The sequence below is a fragment of the Aspergillus aculeatus genome, assembly GCF_001890905.1.
Source record: "Aspergillus aculeatus ATCC 16872 unplaced genomic scaffold ASPACscaffold_2, whole genome shotgun sequence".
NCBI lineage: Eukaryota > Fungi > Ascomycota > Eurotiomycetes > Eurotiales > Aspergillaceae > Aspergillus > Aspergillus aculeatus.
In genome coordinates, this window is record NW_017962977.1 from 2,173,493 (window position 1) to 2,192,005 (window position 18,513).

At 56.9% G+C, this 18,513-nt stretch overlaps 12 protein-coding genes across 12 annotated transcripts in view; 5 read left to right on the top strand and 7 right to left on the bottom strand.

Moving 5' to 3' along the window:
* Positions 1-84: 84 nt before the first annotated feature.
* ASPACDRAFT_75525 (uncharacterized protein) lies at positions 85-1,460 on the top strand. The gene is made up of 3 exons (XM_020204474.1): positions 85-441; positions 617-1,216; positions 1,278-1,460. Exons 1-3 carry the CDS (start codon positions 325-327, stop codon positions 1,314-1,316), a joined length of 756 nt encoding a protein of 251 aa, XP_020060358.1. The 5' UTR covers positions 85-324; the 3' UTR covers positions 1,317-1,460.
* ASPACDRAFT_39634 (uncharacterized protein) lies at positions 1,435-2,665 on the bottom strand (the record flags this gene model as incomplete). The annotated part of the gene is made up of 3 exons (XM_020200626.1): positions 1,435-2,062; positions 2,128-2,536; positions 2,620-2,665. 3 exons carry the CDS (start codon positions 2,663-2,665, stop codon positions 1,435-1,437), a joined length of 1,083 nt encoding a protein of 360 aa, XP_020060359.1.
* A 704-nt stretch (positions 2,666-3,369) lies between these two features.
* Positions 3,370-5,043, top strand: ASPACDRAFT_1863684 (uncharacterized protein). Its single transcript, XM_020197824.1, has 2 exons — positions 3,370-4,500; positions 4,558-5,043. Exons 1-2 carry the CDS (start codon positions 3,623-3,625, stop codon positions 4,880-4,882), a joined length of 1,203 nt encoding a protein of 400 aa, XP_020060360.1. The 5' UTR covers positions 3,370-3,622; the 3' UTR covers positions 4,883-5,043.
* Positions 5,028-6,021, top strand: ASPACDRAFT_1852938 (shikimate dehydrogenase family protein; the record flags this gene model as incomplete). The annotated part of the gene is made up of 1 exon (XM_020197282.1): positions 5,028-6,021. Exon 1 carries the CDS (start codon positions 5,113-5,115, stop codon positions 6,019-6,021), a length of 909 nt encoding a protein of 302 aa, XP_020060361.1. The 5' UTR covers positions 5,028-5,112.
* Positions 6,022-6,110: 89 nt separating this feature from the next.
* Positions 6,111-7,124, bottom strand: ASPACDRAFT_22817 (sugar phosphate isomerase/epimerase family protein; the record flags this gene model as incomplete). Its single annotated transcript, XM_020199152.1, has 1 exon — positions 6,111-7,124. One exon carries the CDS (start codon positions 7,122-7,124, stop codon positions 6,111-6,113), a length of 1,014 nt encoding a protein of 337 aa, XP_020060362.1.
* Positions 7,125-7,285: 161 nt separating this feature from the next.
* ASPACDRAFT_39638 (shikimate dehydrogenase family protein) lies at positions 7,286-8,239 on the bottom strand (the record flags this gene model as incomplete). The annotated part of the gene is made up of 1 exon (XM_020200627.1): positions 7,286-8,239. The coding sequence occupies one exon, from the start codon at positions 8,237-8,239 to the stop codon at positions 7,286-7,288; it is 954 nt and encodes a 317-aa protein (XP_020060363.1).
* A 184-nt stretch (positions 8,240-8,423) lies between these two features.
* Positions 8,424-9,423, top strand: ASPACDRAFT_1895165 (putative pathogenesis associated protein Pep2). The gene is made up of 2 exons (XM_020198697.1): positions 8,424-8,988; positions 9,019-9,423. The coding sequence occupies exons 1-2, from the start codon at positions 8,554-8,556 to the stop codon at positions 9,304-9,306; spliced, it is 723 nt and encodes a 240-aa protein (XP_020060364.1). The 5' UTR covers positions 8,424-8,553; the 3' UTR covers positions 9,307-9,423.
* On the bottom strand, positions 9,404-11,450 carry ASPACDRAFT_1895167 (uncharacterized protein; the record flags this gene model as incomplete). Its single annotated transcript, XM_020198698.1, has 2 exons — positions 9,404-9,527; positions 9,580-11,450. 2 exons carry the CDS (start codon positions 11,448-11,450, stop codon positions 9,431-9,433), a joined length of 1,968 nt encoding a protein of 655 aa, XP_020060365.1. The 3' UTR covers positions 9,404-9,430.
* Positions 11,451-11,686: 236 nt separating this feature from the next.
* Positions 11,687-14,012, top strand: ASPACDRAFT_22688 (putative pentafunctional AROM polypeptide; the record flags this gene model as incomplete). The annotated part of the gene is made up of 2 exons (XM_020199137.1): positions 11,687-13,747; positions 13,794-14,012. 2 exons carry the CDS (start codon positions 11,687-11,689, stop codon positions 14,010-14,012), a joined length of 2,280 nt encoding a protein of 759 aa, XP_020060366.1.
* A 103-nt stretch (positions 14,013-14,115) lies between these two features.
* Positions 14,116-14,556, bottom strand: ASPACDRAFT_39642 (YjgH family protein; the record flags this gene model as incomplete). Its single annotated transcript, XM_020200628.1, has 1 exon — positions 14,116-14,556. One exon carries the CDS (start codon positions 14,554-14,556, stop codon positions 14,116-14,118), a length of 441 nt encoding a protein of 146 aa, XP_020060367.1.
* A 208-nt stretch (positions 14,557-14,764) lies between these two features.
* On the bottom strand, positions 14,765-15,919 carry ASPACDRAFT_1852943 (GNAT family N-acetyltransferase). The gene is made up of 2 exons (XM_020197283.1): positions 15,312-15,919; positions 14,765-15,210 (listed from the first exon to the last, which is right to left on the bottom strand). Exons 1-2 carry the CDS (start codon positions 15,742-15,744, stop codon positions 14,927-14,929), a joined length of 717 nt encoding a protein of 238 aa, XP_020060368.1. The 5' UTR covers positions 15,745-15,919; the 3' UTR covers positions 14,765-14,926.
* Positions 15,920-16,414: 495 nt separating this feature from the next.
* Positions 16,415-18,513, bottom strand: part of CweA (putative GPI anchored protein) — a gene marked incomplete at both ends in the record, with an annotated part of 4,996 nt that continues 2,897 nt past the window's right edge. Inside the window, 2 exons of the mRNA XM_020195300.2 lie at positions 16,415-17,167; positions 17,783-18,505. Of these exons, the coding sequence (XP_020060369.1) occupies positions 16,415-17,167; positions 17,783-18,505 (1,476 nt within the window). The remainder of the gene's footprint in view (positions 17,168-17,782; positions 18,506-18,513) is intronic.

Sequence of the window (18,513 nt, forward strand, 5' to 3'; positions counted from 1 at the left end):
ACCATCTTCCTCTCTCCTCTCACCCTCTCACAATTCACCCTGCAACCATTTCAAGAACCCAGTCTCATCTGTTTTGGTCGTCTCTCAGTATCACCTCAATTCTCCCTCCCCTCTCTCTCTCACTGCTCTTTTTCCTCTACTCTTGTCAGTCCGGTCGACTCCCATCAATAGATGGCGATCTCGCTTATTCCCCTCCGCCGCCATTCTCACGCATACACCATTGCCCTCTCGCAACCTATTCGCAGACACAGTAGGAATTGAATTGAGAATCCCATTGACCTACGTTCTGTTCTTGATATCTTCTTCATCAACGTCAACATCATCATGGCAATCGAGGTCCTCCCTCTTACTAAAGCGGATATCCCCGCGGCCGTAGAATGCATCCAGAAAGCATTTGCCGATGATCCATTCTTCCGCTGGGTATTCAACAAGAGATCTGGGGTAAGTATGTCTCCATTCGGAGAAGAGAGGGAGTCGAGGCAGCGATAACCCCCCCTCCCCCATCGCTACCTCATCCCTTTCCCTCCGAATGATGTATGATAAAGATACATGTAGAGCCACGCCCATTTCCCATTCTTACCCAATACCCATCAATAACACGCGAAAACCCACCCAGTTCAATCTCCACCGCAATGCCGCCTCAATGGCCGCCCATTTCCAATACGGACTCTCCTGCCAAGCGCCCATCTACATCGCCAAAGCGACCTCCCCGACGAGTGCCACCGACGACGACAAGGCCGCCTTGCTCTCGAGCGACGACCACAACGACAACAACGGTAACGGAAACGCCATCGCCGGCGTGTGCTGGTGGTTCCCGCCGCAACCGGCGGACGAGCCCGTGACGTGGACGGTGTGGGCGCAGGACTGGCTCCTCTCCTTCCGCCAGCTGCTGTTCAACATCCGCTTCGGCGGGCGCGGCGGGCTCAACGTTCGGCGGTACTGGCAGTGGAAGCAGCGGCAGGAGCGCACCCACGCCCGCATCTGGACCGACCCCCGCGGCTACTACTTCTGCAACGTGCTGGCCGTCAACTCGGCGATGCGCGGCATGGGCGTCGGCCGCAAGCTGGTCGAGGCAGTCACCCAGAAGGCTGATCTCGAGGGCATGCCCTGCTACCTGGAGAGTTCCAAGGGGTTCCCCAACCTGGTCATCTATGAGAAGTTGGGCTTCGAGTTGGTAGAGGAGATTGATTGTCTTGATGGGAAGGATGCTTGCAAGGTCTGTGCTTCTTTTTCGGCTCTGGGTCTTGTGCAGGTAGAGGCTAACTTATTCTGTGTAGCTGTATTGTATGATCCGTCAGCCGAAGAAGGCGGATTAAGTGTCTGCAAGGGTTGACCTTACCATGCGGGGATTGTTTTCTTGGTTCACAATCGTCTTGATGTTGTTGCTAGCTAGCATTACATATGAGCATCAAACCTTAGTTACAGCGTCTACCTTCACAAATCAAACACTGTCATCACCCTATCTGTACCTTCCTCCATTTCCTTGCCATACAATGCCTCCGCAGCCCGTAACACTGCATTCTCCACCTCAAACGCAGCCAGATACTCGACCGTCTTACTCTCCACCTCACTCAACCTCTCCCAGTCCGACATCCCCACGCTCGCAACCCTCTCCCCGACATTGAAGCGGAAATACACGTCCGGCGACCTTTGAAACCTCTTCTCTAGGTCCCGTGCGACGGTCTCAGCCTCGAAGCTCAGCGCCTCCACCACCGCGACAATCTTCGTCGGCAGAAGCCGCTGGAAGAGCCCCGGCCGACCCAGCTGCACCGGCGGAGGCTTCCCGGCCCCGAGACTCACCACGCAACCCACCGGCCGCCGCTCGTCAAACAGCCGCCTCGCCTCGTCGAGCAGCAGGCGACATGGATTCTTCGTGCCGAGACTCCCATCCACAAAGTCTTCCACCCCGACCCTCACGGGCTTGAACAGCGCCGGATGCGCCGTCACCGCCCGCGCCGCCTGCCAGACCGTGAGGTCCGGGTTGTCGCCCGCTCGGTAACTGCGATACGAGCAGAACAGGCGCGCGTATTCCATCGCTTGGGTGCTGCGTACGCAGACAAAGCTGGATAGCATAAGTTTCTTTTCCAGGAAAATTCCTTAGGAGGATAGACGGGCAAGACAACTTACACTTTACAGCCCACCTCAGCTTCCCCCTCCCTCTCGGCGCGATTCTCGTTCTCCTCGAGAAATAATGCCCTCTCCGGATCCTGATCCGAAGGAGTCGTGTACCGACACACGAGATCCTTGATCGCTGCCTCCATCTCGCGGGCGCTGTATCGCCCGTTCCCGCCCCGGTGGCGTTTCCGATGGGAGAACACCCGCTCCACGAGCTGGCGGTACTCGGTGAGGGTCTCGTCGATGGTGAGGCGGAGGCGGCCCAGGAGCAGCGCCAGGAGGCCGCCATGACCGCTGCCGCCGATGAGGTCGAAGAGCTCGTGGAGTCGAGGCGGTTCGGGGAGGGCGTGCTGTTGCTGGATGGCGAGGGTGATTGACTTGAGGATTGTGAGTTGGCTGAGGGCTGTGATGCCGCCGCCGTCTTTTTACTTGGGGTTTAGCTTTGGCTCAGGAGGGGGTTCAAGGAGGGTGGAATGGTTAGTGTGGTGGTAGGGTTGGGCTTACCAAGAGACAGAAGACGGAGGGACTTGGTAGATTCTACGTTGGACATTGTGTTGTACTGTGCTTCTTACATGTGGATTTTATATACTTGAGAGCCATAATAATCACTATTGAGTGTTGAACGAAGATCATTCTTATACTAATAACAATGAGACAGGAGGGCTGGTCGGTGATGAGACTGACGTATAAGCGCTGACCTTGGCGCCGGGGTGGGGTTGAGTTTGAGGTCATTCTTGGTGGGCCAACCAGTTCCATCTCTTCTCGACTCTTAGTGTAGTTGTATGGTGAGGCACTTCCCAATTCAATCAAGATGAGTTATTATGGTTATTCTGATCACTGGATCTGGCTGTCGAGACAAGGGTATAAGCGCGCTGTCTCACGCACTAGATGCTCTGTGGCTCCGTGGGGTGCCAAGAAAACGTTTGTAAGTTCAGCTTCGACTGACTATATCTCCGAGGAAGGAAGGTCAGTCAATCAATTTACACGTAAGGCATTGAAACCTCAATGGAGCCGCTGAGCGATTCTACACTGTCAACCAGGTAAACAGCACGTGAACGGCCAAGCCCTGCGGATCGGACCGACAGCGGAGTAGGAAGATGACCGCTGATAAGCATGGGTCGATGAGATGATAACACATGAGTCGATATGAGCCATGTGCTTTTATCCATTCTAAGTATAGATAGGACTTCTCAGCGTAAGCTTACTGCTTTAGTTCCAATGCTTGGCCAATGGTACGCACCTGGCAGGCGATGTAATATCCCAGCCAGATCAGGCTTGGTAGTAAATTGCTTCGATCCAAGCTGGCGAGGCTATGAGATACGTACTGGATAATCACCGAATATAGCCTCGTCTGACGACGATAAATATCCCACCTTTGCGCTGCTTACCTCGAATTTTATCAGCATCTCTTTCTCAATCACAACCCATCTTCTCCATCATCGCTTTTTCGTCAAGCAAAAATACAACTTCTCCAACACAATTCCTTCGGCAAGCACAACTCTTGGACATGAGCACCGCCGACAGCTACCTCCCTCCGGCGCTGAGCGCGGAAAGCATCACCGCATTGATCCTCTCCCTTTCCCTCCCCACCCCCACCAGCATCACCCCCCTCGAAGTAAGAGCCGCGTTTCACTCGATCTATCTCATCACCTTCGCCGCATCACCCACCACGAAGATTCCCGCCCGCCCCAACCCGGATGGCAGCACGACGCTCGTCCTCCGCGTCTCCGGACGCCAACTCCCGCGCATCAAAACCCTCAACGAAGTCGGCGTCATGACCTGGGTCCGGACACACACCTCCATCCCCGTGCCCGCCATCCTCCACTACGACGCCACCGAGACCAACCCGATCGGCCACGAATTCACTCTCCTCGAAAAGGCCTCCGGCGTTAGCCTTGACACGATCTACCCGACCTTATCCGAGGCGACCAAAACCCAACTGGTCCGCCAGCTCGCCGACTACCTCATCGAACTGCATAACCACCCCTGGACGGACGGATACGTGGGGGGTCTCACCCTCTCCGCGTCCGGCGAAGTCGCGCGGGGTCCGCCCATCGACGAAACCTACTGGCAGATGCCCGACCTGGAGAAATACTGGTCTACGTCCACTATCCCTGTAACTGGACCCGAGGAGAAGACGATCAGTCTGGAGATCCTCAACCCCATCCCCCCCGAGGGATTCACGGACTACGTGGCGTTCACCGTCAGCTGTCTGGACCGGTACCACCACGCCATCGAGATCCACCCCGCCCTGGAACCCTACCGGGATCTGGTCCGCCGCATCCGCGCCTTCAGGGAGGCGATACAGCGGCCCGAGTATGCGGCCCGGCTGAACGAGGTCCCGTATGTCCTCGCGCACAAGGACCTGCACTGCGCGAATATCATGTGCGATCCGACGCAGCCGGGGTGTCCGATTACCGCGGTGCTGGACTGGGAGTTCAGCGGGGTGGTGGCGGCGCCGCGGTGGAATCCGGTGCGGGCGTTTCTGTGGAATGGGCGGGAGGGGGAGGAGAATAAGGCGGAGCGGAACCGGTTAGAGGCGGTGTTTGAGGAGGTGGTGAGGCGGGAGAAGGGGGCGGAGTGGGTGCTGGCGGAGATGAGGTGGCGGAGTCCGTTGCAGGAGGAGGTGCAGAAGGTCGTGAATCACTTGCGCGCAATCGTCGAGGTGGTTCCCCGGGGGCAGGCGGGGGAGAGAGCTGGGCCGTGGAGGACGGTTGTGGAGGAGGGGATGAATTGTGTGGCACTTGAAGGTGGGATGGTGAACTAGATGGAGAGCTGGACTGGAGTCCGTTGCTCGAAGTATACTTACTTCAGGTTCAAGGTTCCCTTTCCCCCATTCGTACCCGCCCGGCTATCTACTTTACCCGTTCTGTACTATAAATCTTTCCCATTTACATCACCACACCGCATGCCATCCCAACAGCTTCGCACTTCTCCAGCGGTAACTTATCAACCTTGATCATCTATCTCTCTGACTTGGTATCCATCCTCCCCAAAATGACCACTCCCAAAACCTACCACATCTTCGGCCAAACCCTCGCCACCAGCCTCTCCCCGACCCTCCACAACGCCGCCTTCGCCCACCACCGCCTCCCCCACCACTACACCATCCAAGAATGCCCCTCCCTCGTCGCCGTGCAACACCTAATAGATGCCCCCACCTTCGGCGGCGCCAGCGTCACCATGCCGCACAAGCTGACAGCCTTTCCGCTGTGCGATGCGGTCAGCGACGCCGCGCGACAGATCGGGGCGATCAACACGCTCATCGCGGAGACGCGGGATGGGCAACGCGTCATCACCGGCGACAATACCGACTGGCGGGGGCTGTACGAGCTCGTGGTGGAGTACTTTGCTGGCCGGGGTGCTTGTCCCAGTCGTGGCGATGAAGTCAAAGCCGGAGGCACAACCACGGGAAAAACAGGCCTCGTCCTCGGGGCAGGCGGCGCCGCTCGTGCAGCAGTCTACGCTCTCCTGCAGGCGAACTTCGCCCGGATTGTTGTCGCCAACCGGACGGTCGGGAAGGCGGGCACGATTGTTCGGGATTTCGAGGGGTTAGCGGGGCCCAATGGTTCAACATGCGAGATTGTGGCCATGGAGTACCCGATTCCTGCGGTGGCAGAGTTGAAACCGGATGTCGTGATTGGGACGGTGCCGGGGGATGTGGTCATTGAGACGGATGTAGAGGGGCTGTTCGCGGAACGAGAGCACGGGTTGGTGGTGGAGATGGCGTACAAGCCCCGGGTGACAGGGTTGATGCGCGCGGGGACGCAGGCAGGGTGGGAGGTGCAGGATGGGCTGGAGGTGTTGTTGAGGCAGGGGTTTGTGCAGTATTCCCTGTGGACGGGGAGGGAGGCCCCTGTGGAGGTGATGCGGGGGAGTATCGGGAGTCCTGCGGGGAGTGTATAGAGAGGTAGTATTTATACTTTAGAAAGGAATCAAAACCGAATAAATTTGTACAACAGTACACCGTACCAAACATCCAAGGGAATACTATCCTACAAGCCCAACTCCTCCACCAACAGCTCCCACGCCCTCATCCCCCTCCGGGCATGCTCGCGCGGCACAGCAGGATCCGCCTCCGCCATCGAGCGCGAGAACAGCTCCATCGACACCCACCCTTCAAACCTCAGTTCTTTCAAAAACGCCCTCGCCACCTCCACAACAGGCAGATACCCGCCCCTCTCTTGCTCATACAAAAACAACCTCGCATTCCGACTCCAGCTCATCCTCGCCGGCTGACCCTCCACATGAAACGGATGCCCCTCGACGAGCGGCTGCCTCATCCTCTCCGCATCAACGACCTGCACATAAAACACTTTCCCGACATCAATCGTCCGCACCAACCGCGCCAACGACTCGGCCAGAATCCCATCCGCATCGCCCGCCACCTTGCCGGAGGTCGCCATCGGATCCGCCCACACCTTGCCCGCGATGTTGAAGGTATCCAAACAACACCCGAAATTCGGCCGGTCCACGCGCCGCACCACCTCCCACAGCGTCTCCCAGCTGGAGACGTGGGTCGCCCACGCCAGGTTCTCGTACGCGAACCGCACCACGGGCCGTTCCTGGAGGCCCAGCTCCGCGATCTCGCGCATGTCTGCCACGATTAAGTCCAGATCGCCCGTGGTACCCGTGGGCTGGAAGTTGGATGGGATCTGGATGAGGTCGGTGCCCAGGGTGTGCGCGAGTGTGAACCAGGTGCGTAGCTTGGTGATTCGCTGGGCGTGCTCGGCGCGGTCGACGAGACCCTCGTAGAAGAGGAAGGGCTGGAGGCCGATGATCTGCAGGTGGAGGTTGTCGCAGAGAGTTTTGGTGGTGCGGGCGGCTGCCAGGAGGGTGGGTTCGGTTACGGCGGCCTGGGCTTGCTCCCGCGCGAGGTATTCCAGGTCCTCGTAGAAGATCTCGACGCCCTGGAAGCCGGCTGCCGCGATTTGGGCGAGTTTCTCGGGGAGGCGGTGCACCCAGGCGCGGCCGACGGACATGGAGGCGATGGCGGGGGTGCAAGGCATGGTGGGTGGTTGTGGAATTTATTAGTTGAAATGGTAGGTTGGAGAGATTCGTACGGTCAATTGGTACCCAGAAGGGATTGAATACTTTGGGGACTATATACGTCGACTACGACTAAGTACCCGATCCCAACCACCACGGCTATATCCACACCCGATCAGCATCAAAAATTGATAGCCGGACTCTCCTCCGCCGCCCGCCGCAGCACCGCCCACGCCTCCTCCACCGGGAGATTGCGACTCGCCTCCTCCCCGCACCACAGCCGGTACTGCTCCTGGATCTGATGGCCGATGATCTCCGTGCCCTCCACCGTCATCCACCCATGCCGTTCCGCCGCCTTCAGGAACCGCGTCCGCCGCGGCTTGAAGCACATATCCAGCAGCACACCTTTCCCTTCCCCCTCTACGGAGGTAGATGTAGATGCCGGAGCAGAAGCCAGGAACGCCTCCACGATCGCATGTACCTCGACTTCCTCGGGGGTAGTCGGCTCCGCATCCGGCACCGTGCCAACCACATAGAACGGCCGCTCCGGCAGCGCAGCCACCTGCTCCACCTGCGTCACATGCACGAGCTCTAATCTCCCGCCGTACACCCTCTGACACTCGTCCGCCAGCTCCCTCACTTCACCTGCATCTCGGTTGACGATGTAAATCGTGGAACATTTCAATTCAGCATGGAGCGCATACACCGCCGCGCGAGAGGCGCCACCCGCCCCAATGATCGCCGCCGGCTTCCCCCTGCCGGACGCGCTGGCCCCCTCCAGGCAACCCAGGACCCCGCGCCAGTCGGTGTTGGTGCCGCGAAGGGCGCCGTCCGCGGCGCGGTAGACATTGTTGCACGCGCCCAGCGTCACGGCGGGCTCGTCCAGTCCGTCCAGGTGCGCCATGATCGTCCGCTTGTAGGGCATGGTGACCACGGCGCCGCCGCTGAAGGTCGGCGCCCGGAAGAGCGCCATCGCCTCCTCCACGGTGGCGCACTCGCGGGCCTGGAAGTGCCAGTCCGAGTGGCCCAGGGCGCGGAAGATGTGGTTGTGCATGGGAGGTGCGATGGAGTGGGTTACGCCTATGCCCACGAGGTAGGAGGATTTGTTGGGCGAGGGTTGAGGTTGGGGGTCCATTTTTGTATGTGATGGGAGTGAGGATGGGAAGATAAATTGAGGGTGAGGATTGATGATAGTATAGTAACTTTGTGGTGGGTTCGTCGGATGCGGTATGTATTGTCAGTGGCAGGCTTAAATGGCTCTCGTGTCGGGGATGAGTATACCCGCACACGGGAAGGGTCTCTCCCGATGGCCAGCGACGGCATGGGGATTTCCGAACTTTAAAAACGTCTACTGCACCCCCGCGGCTTTCCCCGCACTCTCTTCATGCATACAAGTCCCAGAACCTGTTACATCAGAATAGAACGCCGGTTGCAATACACATACACACAATGCCAGACCTACACTCCCTCCCCGCCGGTTCGCGCCCGGAACATGCCATCCGCAACAACGGGCCCCGCGACCTCGCCCTGGAGCGATACATGCTCCGCGAGCTCGCCGAGGGCTGGCCCTGCTACCGCGACGCCTGCGAGTGGGAGAACCTGCGCTCCATCTTCCACCCGGACGCCCACATCTACACAACCTGGACGGGGCTGACCCACCACCGGGCCTTCATCGAGGCCTCGCAGGCCGGCATGGACAACGGCGCCTTCATCATGCACCGCATCCACGGCAGCACCACCGATATCGACCCCGCGGCCACCCGCGCCGTCACCAAGATGAAGGCGACCATCACGCAGCGCTTCGCCGGGCTGCCCTGCCACGCGGGCGGCGTGTGTGAGGCCGACGCCGAGAGCGACTGCCGCTTTATCTTCTTCTGGCAAAAAGTGCAGGCCGACGACCCCGATCACCCGGAGTTGAGCGGCCAGTGGCGCGCCGTCTTTGTCCGGCATTGGTACGAGAAGGATAAACTGATCCCCGTGACGCCGGATCGCGTGCCGGTGTTGGATCACGAGCGGCTGCGCGCGTATCCGCCGGGTTATCGCCATCTGGCGTATCTGCAGGAGCAGACGATGGGGGTGAAGGTGCTGCTTGATCTGCCGGGCCATCGCAGAGAAGGGGACAGTGTGAATGGGCGGAAGCATGATTTGTTGTATTGGCAGGCCAAGGAGTGGCTGGATGGGAAGGAGATGAGTTGGGAGTAATTGTTTTGCCCGGAGCTTGTATCGCCTTTTTGGTCTGACTCATGTGTTGTACATTTGGATAAAGCGATCCTTAGGACTCAATGATCGCAAATGAATGACTGCTCTCTGCCAGTTACTCTGCCAGTCAGGTATCCTCGGGTATATACTGAAGCTGCTCGAGGAAGTCTGTGTCCATGTTGCCCGCATAGAAGCCCAGGTTTTCCGCGAATGTGGGTTCGTGTCTAACAGATCTGTTAGTGGTCAAACAATACAGTGTGGTTGCAAAGGACACACCTGCTGGCTGGGATCGACGTCATGATCTCTTCGAACAATGCATCAAAATCCTCGGTTTCCTGTGTCTGCACTGGTTGGGTCGCCAAAGCTCCAGAAAGATTCCAAGCGGACGTTGGAATCTGGGGTATGACTGGTGCAACCACCATATCACTACGTTCTACTTCTGAGCCTGGCACTTGCCAGGCGGGGGTATCGAGAGGAGGACCAGACAAACTGCCTGTTACTCGGTGTCTGAACAGTGGTACCTCCGAGGCCTGGCGGGCGCCGGCGGCATCTTCGAGCTTCAGCATGTCCACATGACGAGAAACTCGGTCCGTCAGAAGTTTCGCTTCTTCACCTCCGAAGCATCGGGATGAGGTCTCCAAAGACTTTCTGGCCTGTAATGTGAAGCAACGAAGCAGTGGAGTTGAGCTGGCATTGTCGGTAATTTCCACGTAGTCATCAAGCAGGTTGACCATCGTGCGCACGTTCCGAGCCGTCTCTGAGGCTGCGGAAGCATCCACCAGCTTGCACTGCTCGACCAGGTGTAACAGGGCGAAATACGAAGTGAGATGAAGGGTCAGTAGAGGGGGCGTAGCGTATTCCCGGCTCTTGTATGGGCGTTGCTCGGATATCTGCTTCTGTAAGCGTTGCAAGTCTACAAAGACCTCATGTGCAGAGATGACGCCCGAGGTGCACAGCGGCAGGCGATTGAGGATTCGCATGAACTTGTGGATCATGTTGAAAGTGCTTAGAGCACGAAGAGGGCTCTTCAAATTGAGTTGCGTTTCCGAACCCTGGACTCGTCTCGTCATGGTCCAAGTGTCCCATTCATCCACGTCATCCTCGTCAACCTGTGCACAGACCTGGTGTTCTGGTCCGAGTAAAGCTGGTGATTTGTGGACCAGAGCCGATATGATCCCGTCAAGAAAGGTACAGCCAACGAAGGCATGCTTGTAACGGTGAGTCCGCGCTGGCTCGGGCAAGATGGCTAGTAATCGAGTCGTGTGTCCGACAAGCACCCACGCCTGACCGAGATCTCCCCGGTCAAGATGTAGGAGGACGAGGATGAGGAGGGCTTGGATGTGGCTCAGTTCTGTCGTCTCATAGTTCCCGATGAGTCGCGTTTGAATCGACTGCTGTATTTTCGAGCGGAGCGATCGGCTCATGGTAGATGTGTAGGCAATAATGGCCCAGAGCACGAGACGACACGCAGAGTCTCTTGGTGAGCCCGAGTGGGTATGCATAACGCGCAGGATGTCTCTGCGTTCGACTATCGGAAACCAGCAATGGGTGTGAAGGAAGTAGGAATCCACTAACTCAGGTGTGTTATCTGGAAGTGGCAGATCCAGTGATACCGGGATCTGTTGTGGTGGAGTGTCTTCCCGCTGTTGTTGTTGTTCTTCTCTCCCGCTGTCTCTGGGAACTTCCCTTTCCATCTCCATCTGCTCTCCTTCTTCTCCTTCACCCAGGCAATTCTCAATAAGATCCTCTCCCAGCCCATCATCCAAGTCAATATCGCCTGCATCATCTGCAGCCTCTGCTTGACTCAAGTGAATAACTTCTTTGGCGAGCTTTGACCTCCTCCAACGGTCGGCCAACTCACTGCAAGCGAAACGCTTACCCTCCCGAGCACCTTGGACGATACGCTGCAGCGTGCTCTCACTATTAGGGACTCGGTCGAGGATAATCCCGAGCGCGACCTCCAAGCTCCTCACATATCCCGATTGTAACCCTCTTCGTCGACTGCTATTTTGATACGTGCACGTCCGGTTTGCCGCCTGACAGATGGAGCACACGGGCTGCTCGCCGCCGCACTTGGACTTCCGACGCCGACATTGGTCACAGGCCCGGCCAATGCGCTTTCTCTTCGACAATCTGGGATTTGGCATGACATAGAAACCTATAGACTGCAATGCATGAACTTGACAGACTGCATTGTGCACGCAGATGTCTCGTCTGGTTCAGATCCCGGGACGTCATGTGATCGGCTGTGACTTTAAGCGATGGCAAATTTCCGTGATTCCAACTTCACTTACAGACAGATGGAGATCTCGATATGCTTTCTGCTTGTCCCAACTACTAAAATTCAATGTCTTAGTACCATCGCGCACCCTCCTAGCCGACGATGGCACCAGGAATTTCTCCTCCCTACTCCCCGCCACATCCCGGGAGTGTGACCTCCACCAGACGGTACAGTCCCGATGCAACCCTCATACTGGTCGGATTTGTCGGGGCGGGCAAGAAGACGCTGGGGATCATCGCCTCTGTCGCACTCCGCCGTCGCTTAATTGACTTTGATACCGTGTTCCGTCAAGAAACACAGATTTCGCCTCAGGAGTACATCGCACAGCATGGTTCAACGCTTTATCGAGAACTAGAATTGAAGCTGATTCAACGACTCCTGGAACAACATCATGTCGGCTGTGTGATTGTTGGTCTGGGATGGCTGGCCACCCGCCAACAGCAAGAGCTACTAAGCACATTCGCCCAGGAGCACCCTGTCGTATATGTCAGGAGAGATCGGTCGGATCTGCAACGAACTATCAACATCAATCAAGAAAAGTTCCATCATCTTTTCGCAGTGGGGAACGCATTTTTCGAGGCCTGCTCTAACCTTGATTTTTACAATCTGACCCAAAGTGCTGCAGGTGGTGATGGCATTCCAGAAGCTGTTCATATGCGACTTAGGAAGGCCGGAAGAGTTTTCATTGCCTTCCTCGAACGCATTTACGGTCGAGCCACCTGCAGTGTGTACTCAGCCAACCCATTTATCAATGCTTTTACGCATGCTTTGCAGATTCCTATTAGCTGGCTAGAGGAGTCTAATCCGGACTACGCACAGCTGGACTGTGGGGCAGATGCCTTAACCATCTTAATCGACACTTATCCCAGACACAGAACCACGGAGCTAGCTGAGAGCTTAGCACAGCACATGGCTACTGTCCGAATGTATGCAAGAGTTCCGGTCTTCGTGGAGATCGCAGATGCACATCAACTTGAGCCTGTGGAGTATCACAACCTCCTGAAACAACTTCTCAGACTAGTACCAGATGCTCTCGCATGCTCCCTTGGCAGCTCTCCGGAACATTTGCGAACTATAATCGACACGAAAGGCTACGTCAAGGCAATTGCTACCTATCACATATCGGGCCCATTGTCATTGCAGAGGTTAACGGGTGTTTCTTCGAAACTCAAGAAAGCTGAAGAGTTCGGCTTCGACGTTCTACGTATTACTGGGGAGTCAACAGTTGAGGTTGATAACCTGGCTTGTAACGCACTACGTCAAAGTCTAGCCAACGTGGCTAAAATCCCAATAATTGCCTACCACAAGGGAAATTTAGGCAGAGCAAGTGTTTACTTGAACCCCATTCTATCACCCGTGATGCTCCCCCACATGCAAGGCGAGGGAATCTCGCTGCAGTCCGCCGAACAGGCTCTCACAGCTTGTTACTTGAGGCCCAGAAAGCGGTTCACGATATTTGGCCAAAACGTGGCGCAAAGCCTCTCTCCAGCAATGCATAATGCCGCCTACGCTGCTTGTGGTCTGCCACATCAGTATGGTAGCGTGCAGTCTGGAGTCTTCGATGAGGTTATCCATCTTCTCGCCGATGCCAACCATGGTGGTGTCGCAATCTCACTACCGTACAAAACCGAAGTCCTTCTTCATCTGGATGAAATAAGCCGAGAGGCAAGGGACATTCACGCTGTGAATACTGTGGTCCTGGAACAGAGCGTCTCAGAGACTGGACAGCCCAGCAGAAAGCTCAAAGGATACAATACAGACTATATTGGTATCATGGCTGGAATCGACAAGAACCTGTCCCCAGCCAATGCCATTCGTGCCGGTACATCGGCCTTGATTATTGGGGCCGGCGGTATGGCCCGTGCCGCGATCTATGCTTGCCTGCAGCTGGGTGTGCAGCATATCTGCCTTTACAACAGGACAGTTTCTAACGCAGAGAGGCTTGCGGAGTATTATCGTGACTGGGCTGCGTTGTCGGAGTCGGCTGCTCGCCTTCGTATTGGGGTTTTATGTTCAGCGAATGAGCCTTGGCCCCGACATCTGCGACAGCCTACTATCGTCGTGTCTTGCTTACCTGCTCTCGAGATTGGCAGTCAATCGCCCGTAACTCTGCGGTTACCTGAGCAGTGGCTCCAGAGTAGCACGGGCGGAGTCTTTGTGGATGTGAGTTGTTCTTGCCTCCTTGCAGACACAAACTAATGCAAAACAGGTTGCGTACGGGAAGCATCAAACGGTGCTACGGACATCAATGAACGACAGGGCCTCGAAAGGATGGGTGGTCGTTGATGGCTTAGTGGTTCTGCTGGAACAGGGCGTCGCTCAGTATGAGCTTTTCACCAAACGACCGGCACCGGTACATGTTATGAGGCGCACCATACAACAACAGTCACAAGGTTTCTATCCAACTTCGCCCGGTATTTCGACATGAGGCTTGTATATACACTTCCAATGATGATACAATGATCCCTGTTTCCCAGCCCTACACTACAGACATTCTATGCATCTGATGCAGCCCTCGTCGATGACATCGACTAGTCCACCGCAATAGCGTCCACCTCGATCTCGACCAGCATGTCGGGGTCGATGAACCCATTGTGCACCACAATCATGGTCGCAGCTGCTCCAATCGGCGTGTCGCTACTGCTAGCATTTTCCTTGCCCAGAATCTCCTTGAATCCCTCCCCCACGGCGCGACAGTCCTCCTGCCGACTAACGAACATCTTCACACGCACGATGTCTTCGGGACCGCGTCCGCCCATGGCTTTGACGGCTTTGATGCATTCTTGCAGCGCCACGCGCGTCTGTTGCTTTGCGTCGCCGGGGAAGAGAATCTGCGGGATGCCTTTGGTGGAGGGGTTGGGATCGACGGAGGTTGTGCCGGAGACGAAGATGTGTTGGCCGTGGCGGACGGCGCGATAGTAGCCGATGAGATCCTCGAAGGGGGAGTCTGTGGCGTAGCACTGCTTCGACATTTTGTGTATGATTTGGTGGTAGAGAGATGAGGTGGGACCTTTTAGGGAACGACGGTGGGTTGGCGAGAGAGAAAGATGTAAATCGGTCTTGCACGACAATACCTTCCAACGTATCTAAGCAGCTTAAGAATGGAATATAAGTACTCGCTGTCTCTACAAGAGATTTATACACCATATGACTCATTCACAGCGAGCACTGACCCTACCTCCTCTTGGCGGGACAACTGCCCAACCTCATGAATTGGATAGGATCTAATCCAGAGCCAAACTCTCTAGTCTACTTACCGCCCACCCTTGACCTCAACACGAGGTCAACAAGCTATATACAGGATCCAAACCCCAAATCGCACCCCCTGAGTCCTTCAAGACTTCAATTCCTCAACTCCACCGCCCCCTCCCCCACAGGATCCCTCCTCTCCCGCATCATCATCACCCACCGCTGCCGCTCGCTCCGCCCTCCCAGCTCCGCAAAGTCCAACTCCAACACCTCAAGATCCCGCCACCCATACTTCCGATAAACGGGGTACCCTTCCTCCGTCGCCTCCAGATACACCCGCGCATTCCGCGCATCCGCCCGCTCCAATCCCCACCGCAGCAAGCCCGACGCCACGCCTTGGCCTTGTGCTTCGGGTAGCGTCGCTAGGAATTCGAGGACTGCCACCGATCCCCCCTTTAGTTAGCCTGATCCCCCACCCTTTACGAATAACAACACCAAGGAAGAAGAAGGAAAGGGGGGGAAAAACGCAAAAACGCACCAAAATCCCCCTCCCGCAGATACTTCGCCTTCAACCGCTCCAATTCCCCCCAGAACCGGGTGTGGACTGCCAGGTTGGTGCCGGGGGGAAGGGCCCCGGCCCCGGCCTGTCGGAAGGTGGTGACGAGGTGCTGGTTTTCGGGGGAGAGTTCACCGGAGCTTGGGTGGGCGGGGGGGCCGGGAACCGTCCAGCGCGCGTAGCCGACGATCTGCCCGGTAGACGCATCCTCGGCGACGAGGAGGTGGGAGGCGCCGTCGGCGAGCTTGGTGAGGGTGCGGGCGAGCTTGAGCGGGTAGGTGGCGGTGCGGTCGAGGGCGGGGAACAGGTTGCGCCAGAAGGGGGTGGGCTCGAAGGCAGTGATGTTGATGTGCGCGAGGTGCGGGGCGTCGGGTTCGGTGGCGGGGCGGATGGCGTATTTGTTTGGGGGGGGCATTTTGTGGTAGGTGTCCTGGAGGGTTGGTGATGAGTGAGTATGGAGGCTGAAGGTAGGGAGTGTGGGTGGGTGTTGTTATTGTTGTTGGGAAGACTACTAGGTCATGGTCAGTGAAGAGTAACTAACTATTAGGCACTGTACTGTCTTATAGCAAGTAGTGTACAGTACAGGTCGGAAGGGCAAGCGGAAGCGGGGAGGCAATGAGGAAATTAGTGGGATTTATGCGCAAGGGGTGATAGTGATGGTGATAAGCGTGGACTCAAAATTGCTAAGGCGTGGGTGTTCGAGCCCAGAACAGTTCCTTGGATTGAGTCATATAGTAGGACGATGATTGGATACATGTTGACACTTGGATGAATGGGGACTAGACTTGTGGGGATTGACAGGCTGCCTGTGAATACGCAGTTCAGTCGGACAAGTCAGACACACGAACATGGAGAACATTACTACAGGAATCTCTCAAGAACAATATAGGAACCTGTTGAAGTCTAACGAATGTAAAACAGTGGAATAAAATACATCAGAACATGCGGGATGCCCCTCCCTTTGTGCTAAATGAGTGACTGGTATCGAGTATGTGATACAACGAGTGACAGAACTTTCGGTGAACATATTCAGTTGGAAGCGTGAAATGGAGACATTATTTTTAAGAAGATGGTTGGCCGGACCCTTACAGGATCAAGGCCAGGAGTGCCACAAGACCAGAGAAGACCGAAAAGACGCCAGCGTATGGTGCGGCCTGGGGTGCTCCAGCCCCGGTGAACAGAACACCGGTTGGTGATGCCGACGGTGCAGCCGGGGGTAGGTTGTAGCGGAGCGTAGGTTCATAGGCATCGACGCCCGTGGAGTGGGGACCAACAACGCTCGTAACCGCGGTGGAAACGGCGAACGACGAGGGAGTGGTGGCAGAAGACTGTGGCACGTACACGGGGATCACGTGGAAAGTGGAATCTTGTTGAATCGTGATGCTGGAAGCTACCTTGTCCATGACTACAGGCTCCGTGCGGGCCGGAGCAGCAGTCGTGATCGCACTCTGCACAACACTCGTCGCGGATGGCTCAGAGCCAGGAACGTGGTGAGCTTCATCCAGGTTGGGAGTGAAGGGGTTGGTTGGGGCCGCGGCCTCGTGGGTAGGGTTAGACTGCGCAGCAGACTTGGTGGGCTCACTTGGGGCGAGGGCGGAATGAGTAGGTGCAGGAGCTTCAGTGGCCACAGCGTCAACCTTGGGGGCAACTGTGGTTTCAGTGGGCAGGGTGTGTGTCACCGTACGAACGACCTCTTGAACAGTGGGTTCGCACGATGTCGATGCTTTGGGCTCGGGCTGTTTGGGAGGTTCGTCCACATGGGGCTCTGCCTTGGGTTCCTCCGGCTTAGTCTCCTCATGTGCTGGCTCCGGAGCGGGCGCGGGAGCAGGCGCCGGATCCTCGTGCTTCGGTTCCGGAGCAGGTGCAGGAGTGTCATGTTTCGGTTCTGGAGCCGGCTCAGGATCGTGCTTGGGCTCGGGGGCTGGCTCGGGAGCTGGCTCAGGTGCAGGCGCCGGAGCAGGGGCAGGAGCCGGAGCAGGGGCAGGAGCTGGAGCTGGGGGCGGAGCAGGTGCGGGATCCTCGTGCTTGGGTTCCGGAGCAGGTGCAGGAGTGTCATGCTTCGGCTCTGGAACCGGCTCAGGATCAGGCTTGGGTTCCGGAGCGGGCGCCGAGGCTTCATGCTTGGGCTCGGGGGCTGGCTCGGGAGCTGGCTCAGGTGCAGGCGCCGGAGCAGGGGCAGGAGCCGGAGCAGGGGCAGGAGCTGGAGCTGGGGGCGGAGCAGGTGCCGGAGCTGGGGGCGGAGCAGGTGCCGGATCCTCGTGCTTCGGTTCCGGAGCAGGAGCAGGCGTGTCATGCTTCGGCTCTGGAGCCGGCTCAGGATCATGCTTGGGTTCCGGGGCAGGCGCCGGAGCAGGGGCAGGAGCCGGAGCAGGGGCAGGAGCCGGAGCAGGAGGTGGGGGCGGAGGAGGAGCCTCGTGAGCGGGAGGCTGAGGGTGCCCATGAGGCTTCGCGACAATGGTGGTCGTGACTTGTTCGTGCACGGAGTGATCATCCTTGTGGTAACTGTTGGATTCAACATCCACAGTGTTGGTGAAAGGTAGAACCACGCTGTTGCCGACGTCAACACCGGATGGGCCTCCCAAAATGCTGAAATCCTCTCCCCGGCGGGCATGATGCTTGCTGATGTCAATGTCGACCGAATGATCGTCATAGCTCTGCTCGTTGACCTTGGACTTGAAGGAGTTGCTAATAGGGATATCAACTGAGTTGCCAATGTCAACACCCTCTGCCCCGCCGATCACGTCAACCTGCTCGCCATGGCCGCGAGCCTTGTGGTGATGGGGTTGTACGATGGTGGTATCGGTGTCGATGTCACGAGAGTGGTCGTCCTGGTAATAATCATTAACTTCAGATGAAAACTTGCTGGTGATCGGCAGCGAAAATGTGTTCCCGATGTCGACGCCCTCCGGTCCACCGATCAAGTCAACGTCATCGCCGTGTTGGCGCTTGTGAACAATCTTCTTGCCAACATCAACATCCCACGAATGATCGTCCTGGTAATAATCATTGACCTCGGAGGAGAACTTGCTAGTGATCGGCAGCGAAAATGTGTTCCCAATGTCGACGCCCTCCGGTCCACCGATCAGGTCAACGTCATCGCCGTGTTGGCGCTTGTGAACAATCTTCTTGCCAACATCAACATCCCACGAATGATCGTCCTGGTAATAATCATTGACCTCGGAGG

Coding starts and splice junctions, on each gene's coding strand:
- ASPACDRAFT_75525 (XM_020204474.1), top strand. CDS start 325: ATGGCAATCGAGGTCCTCCCTCTTACTAAAGCGGATATCCCCGCGGCC. Junction 442..616: donor TATTCAACAAGAGATCTGGG/GTAAGTATGTCT, acceptor AAACCCACCCAG/TTCAATCTCCACCGCAATGC. Junction 1,217..1,277: donor ATGGGAAGGATGCTTGCAAG/GTCTGTGCTTCT, acceptor TATTCTGTGTAG/CTGTATTGTATGATCCGTCA.
- ASPACDRAFT_1895165 (XM_020198697.1), top strand. CDS start 8,554: ATGCCAGACCTACACTCCCTCCCCGCCGGTTCGCGCCCGGAACATGCC. Junction 8,989..9,018: donor TTATCTTCTTCTGGCAAAAA/GTGCAGGCCGAC, acceptor GATCACCCGGAG/TTGAGCGGCCAGTGGCGCGC.
- ASPACDRAFT_1863684 (XM_020197824.1), top strand. CDS start 3,623: ATGAGCACCGCCGACAGCTACCTCCCTCCGGCGCTGAGCGCGGAAAGC. Junction 4,501..4,557: donor CTGCACTGCGCGAATATCAT/GTGCGATCCGAC, acceptor CTGGGAGTTCAG/CGGGGTGGTGGCGGCGCCGC.
- ASPACDRAFT_1852943 (XM_020197283.1), bottom strand. CDS start 15,744: ATGCCCCCCCCAAACAAATACGCCATCCGCCCCGCCACCGAACCCGAC. Junction 15,211..15,311: donor TCTGCGGGAGGGGGATTTTG/GTGCGTTTTTGC, acceptor GATCGGTGGCAG/TCCTCGAATTCCTAGCGACG.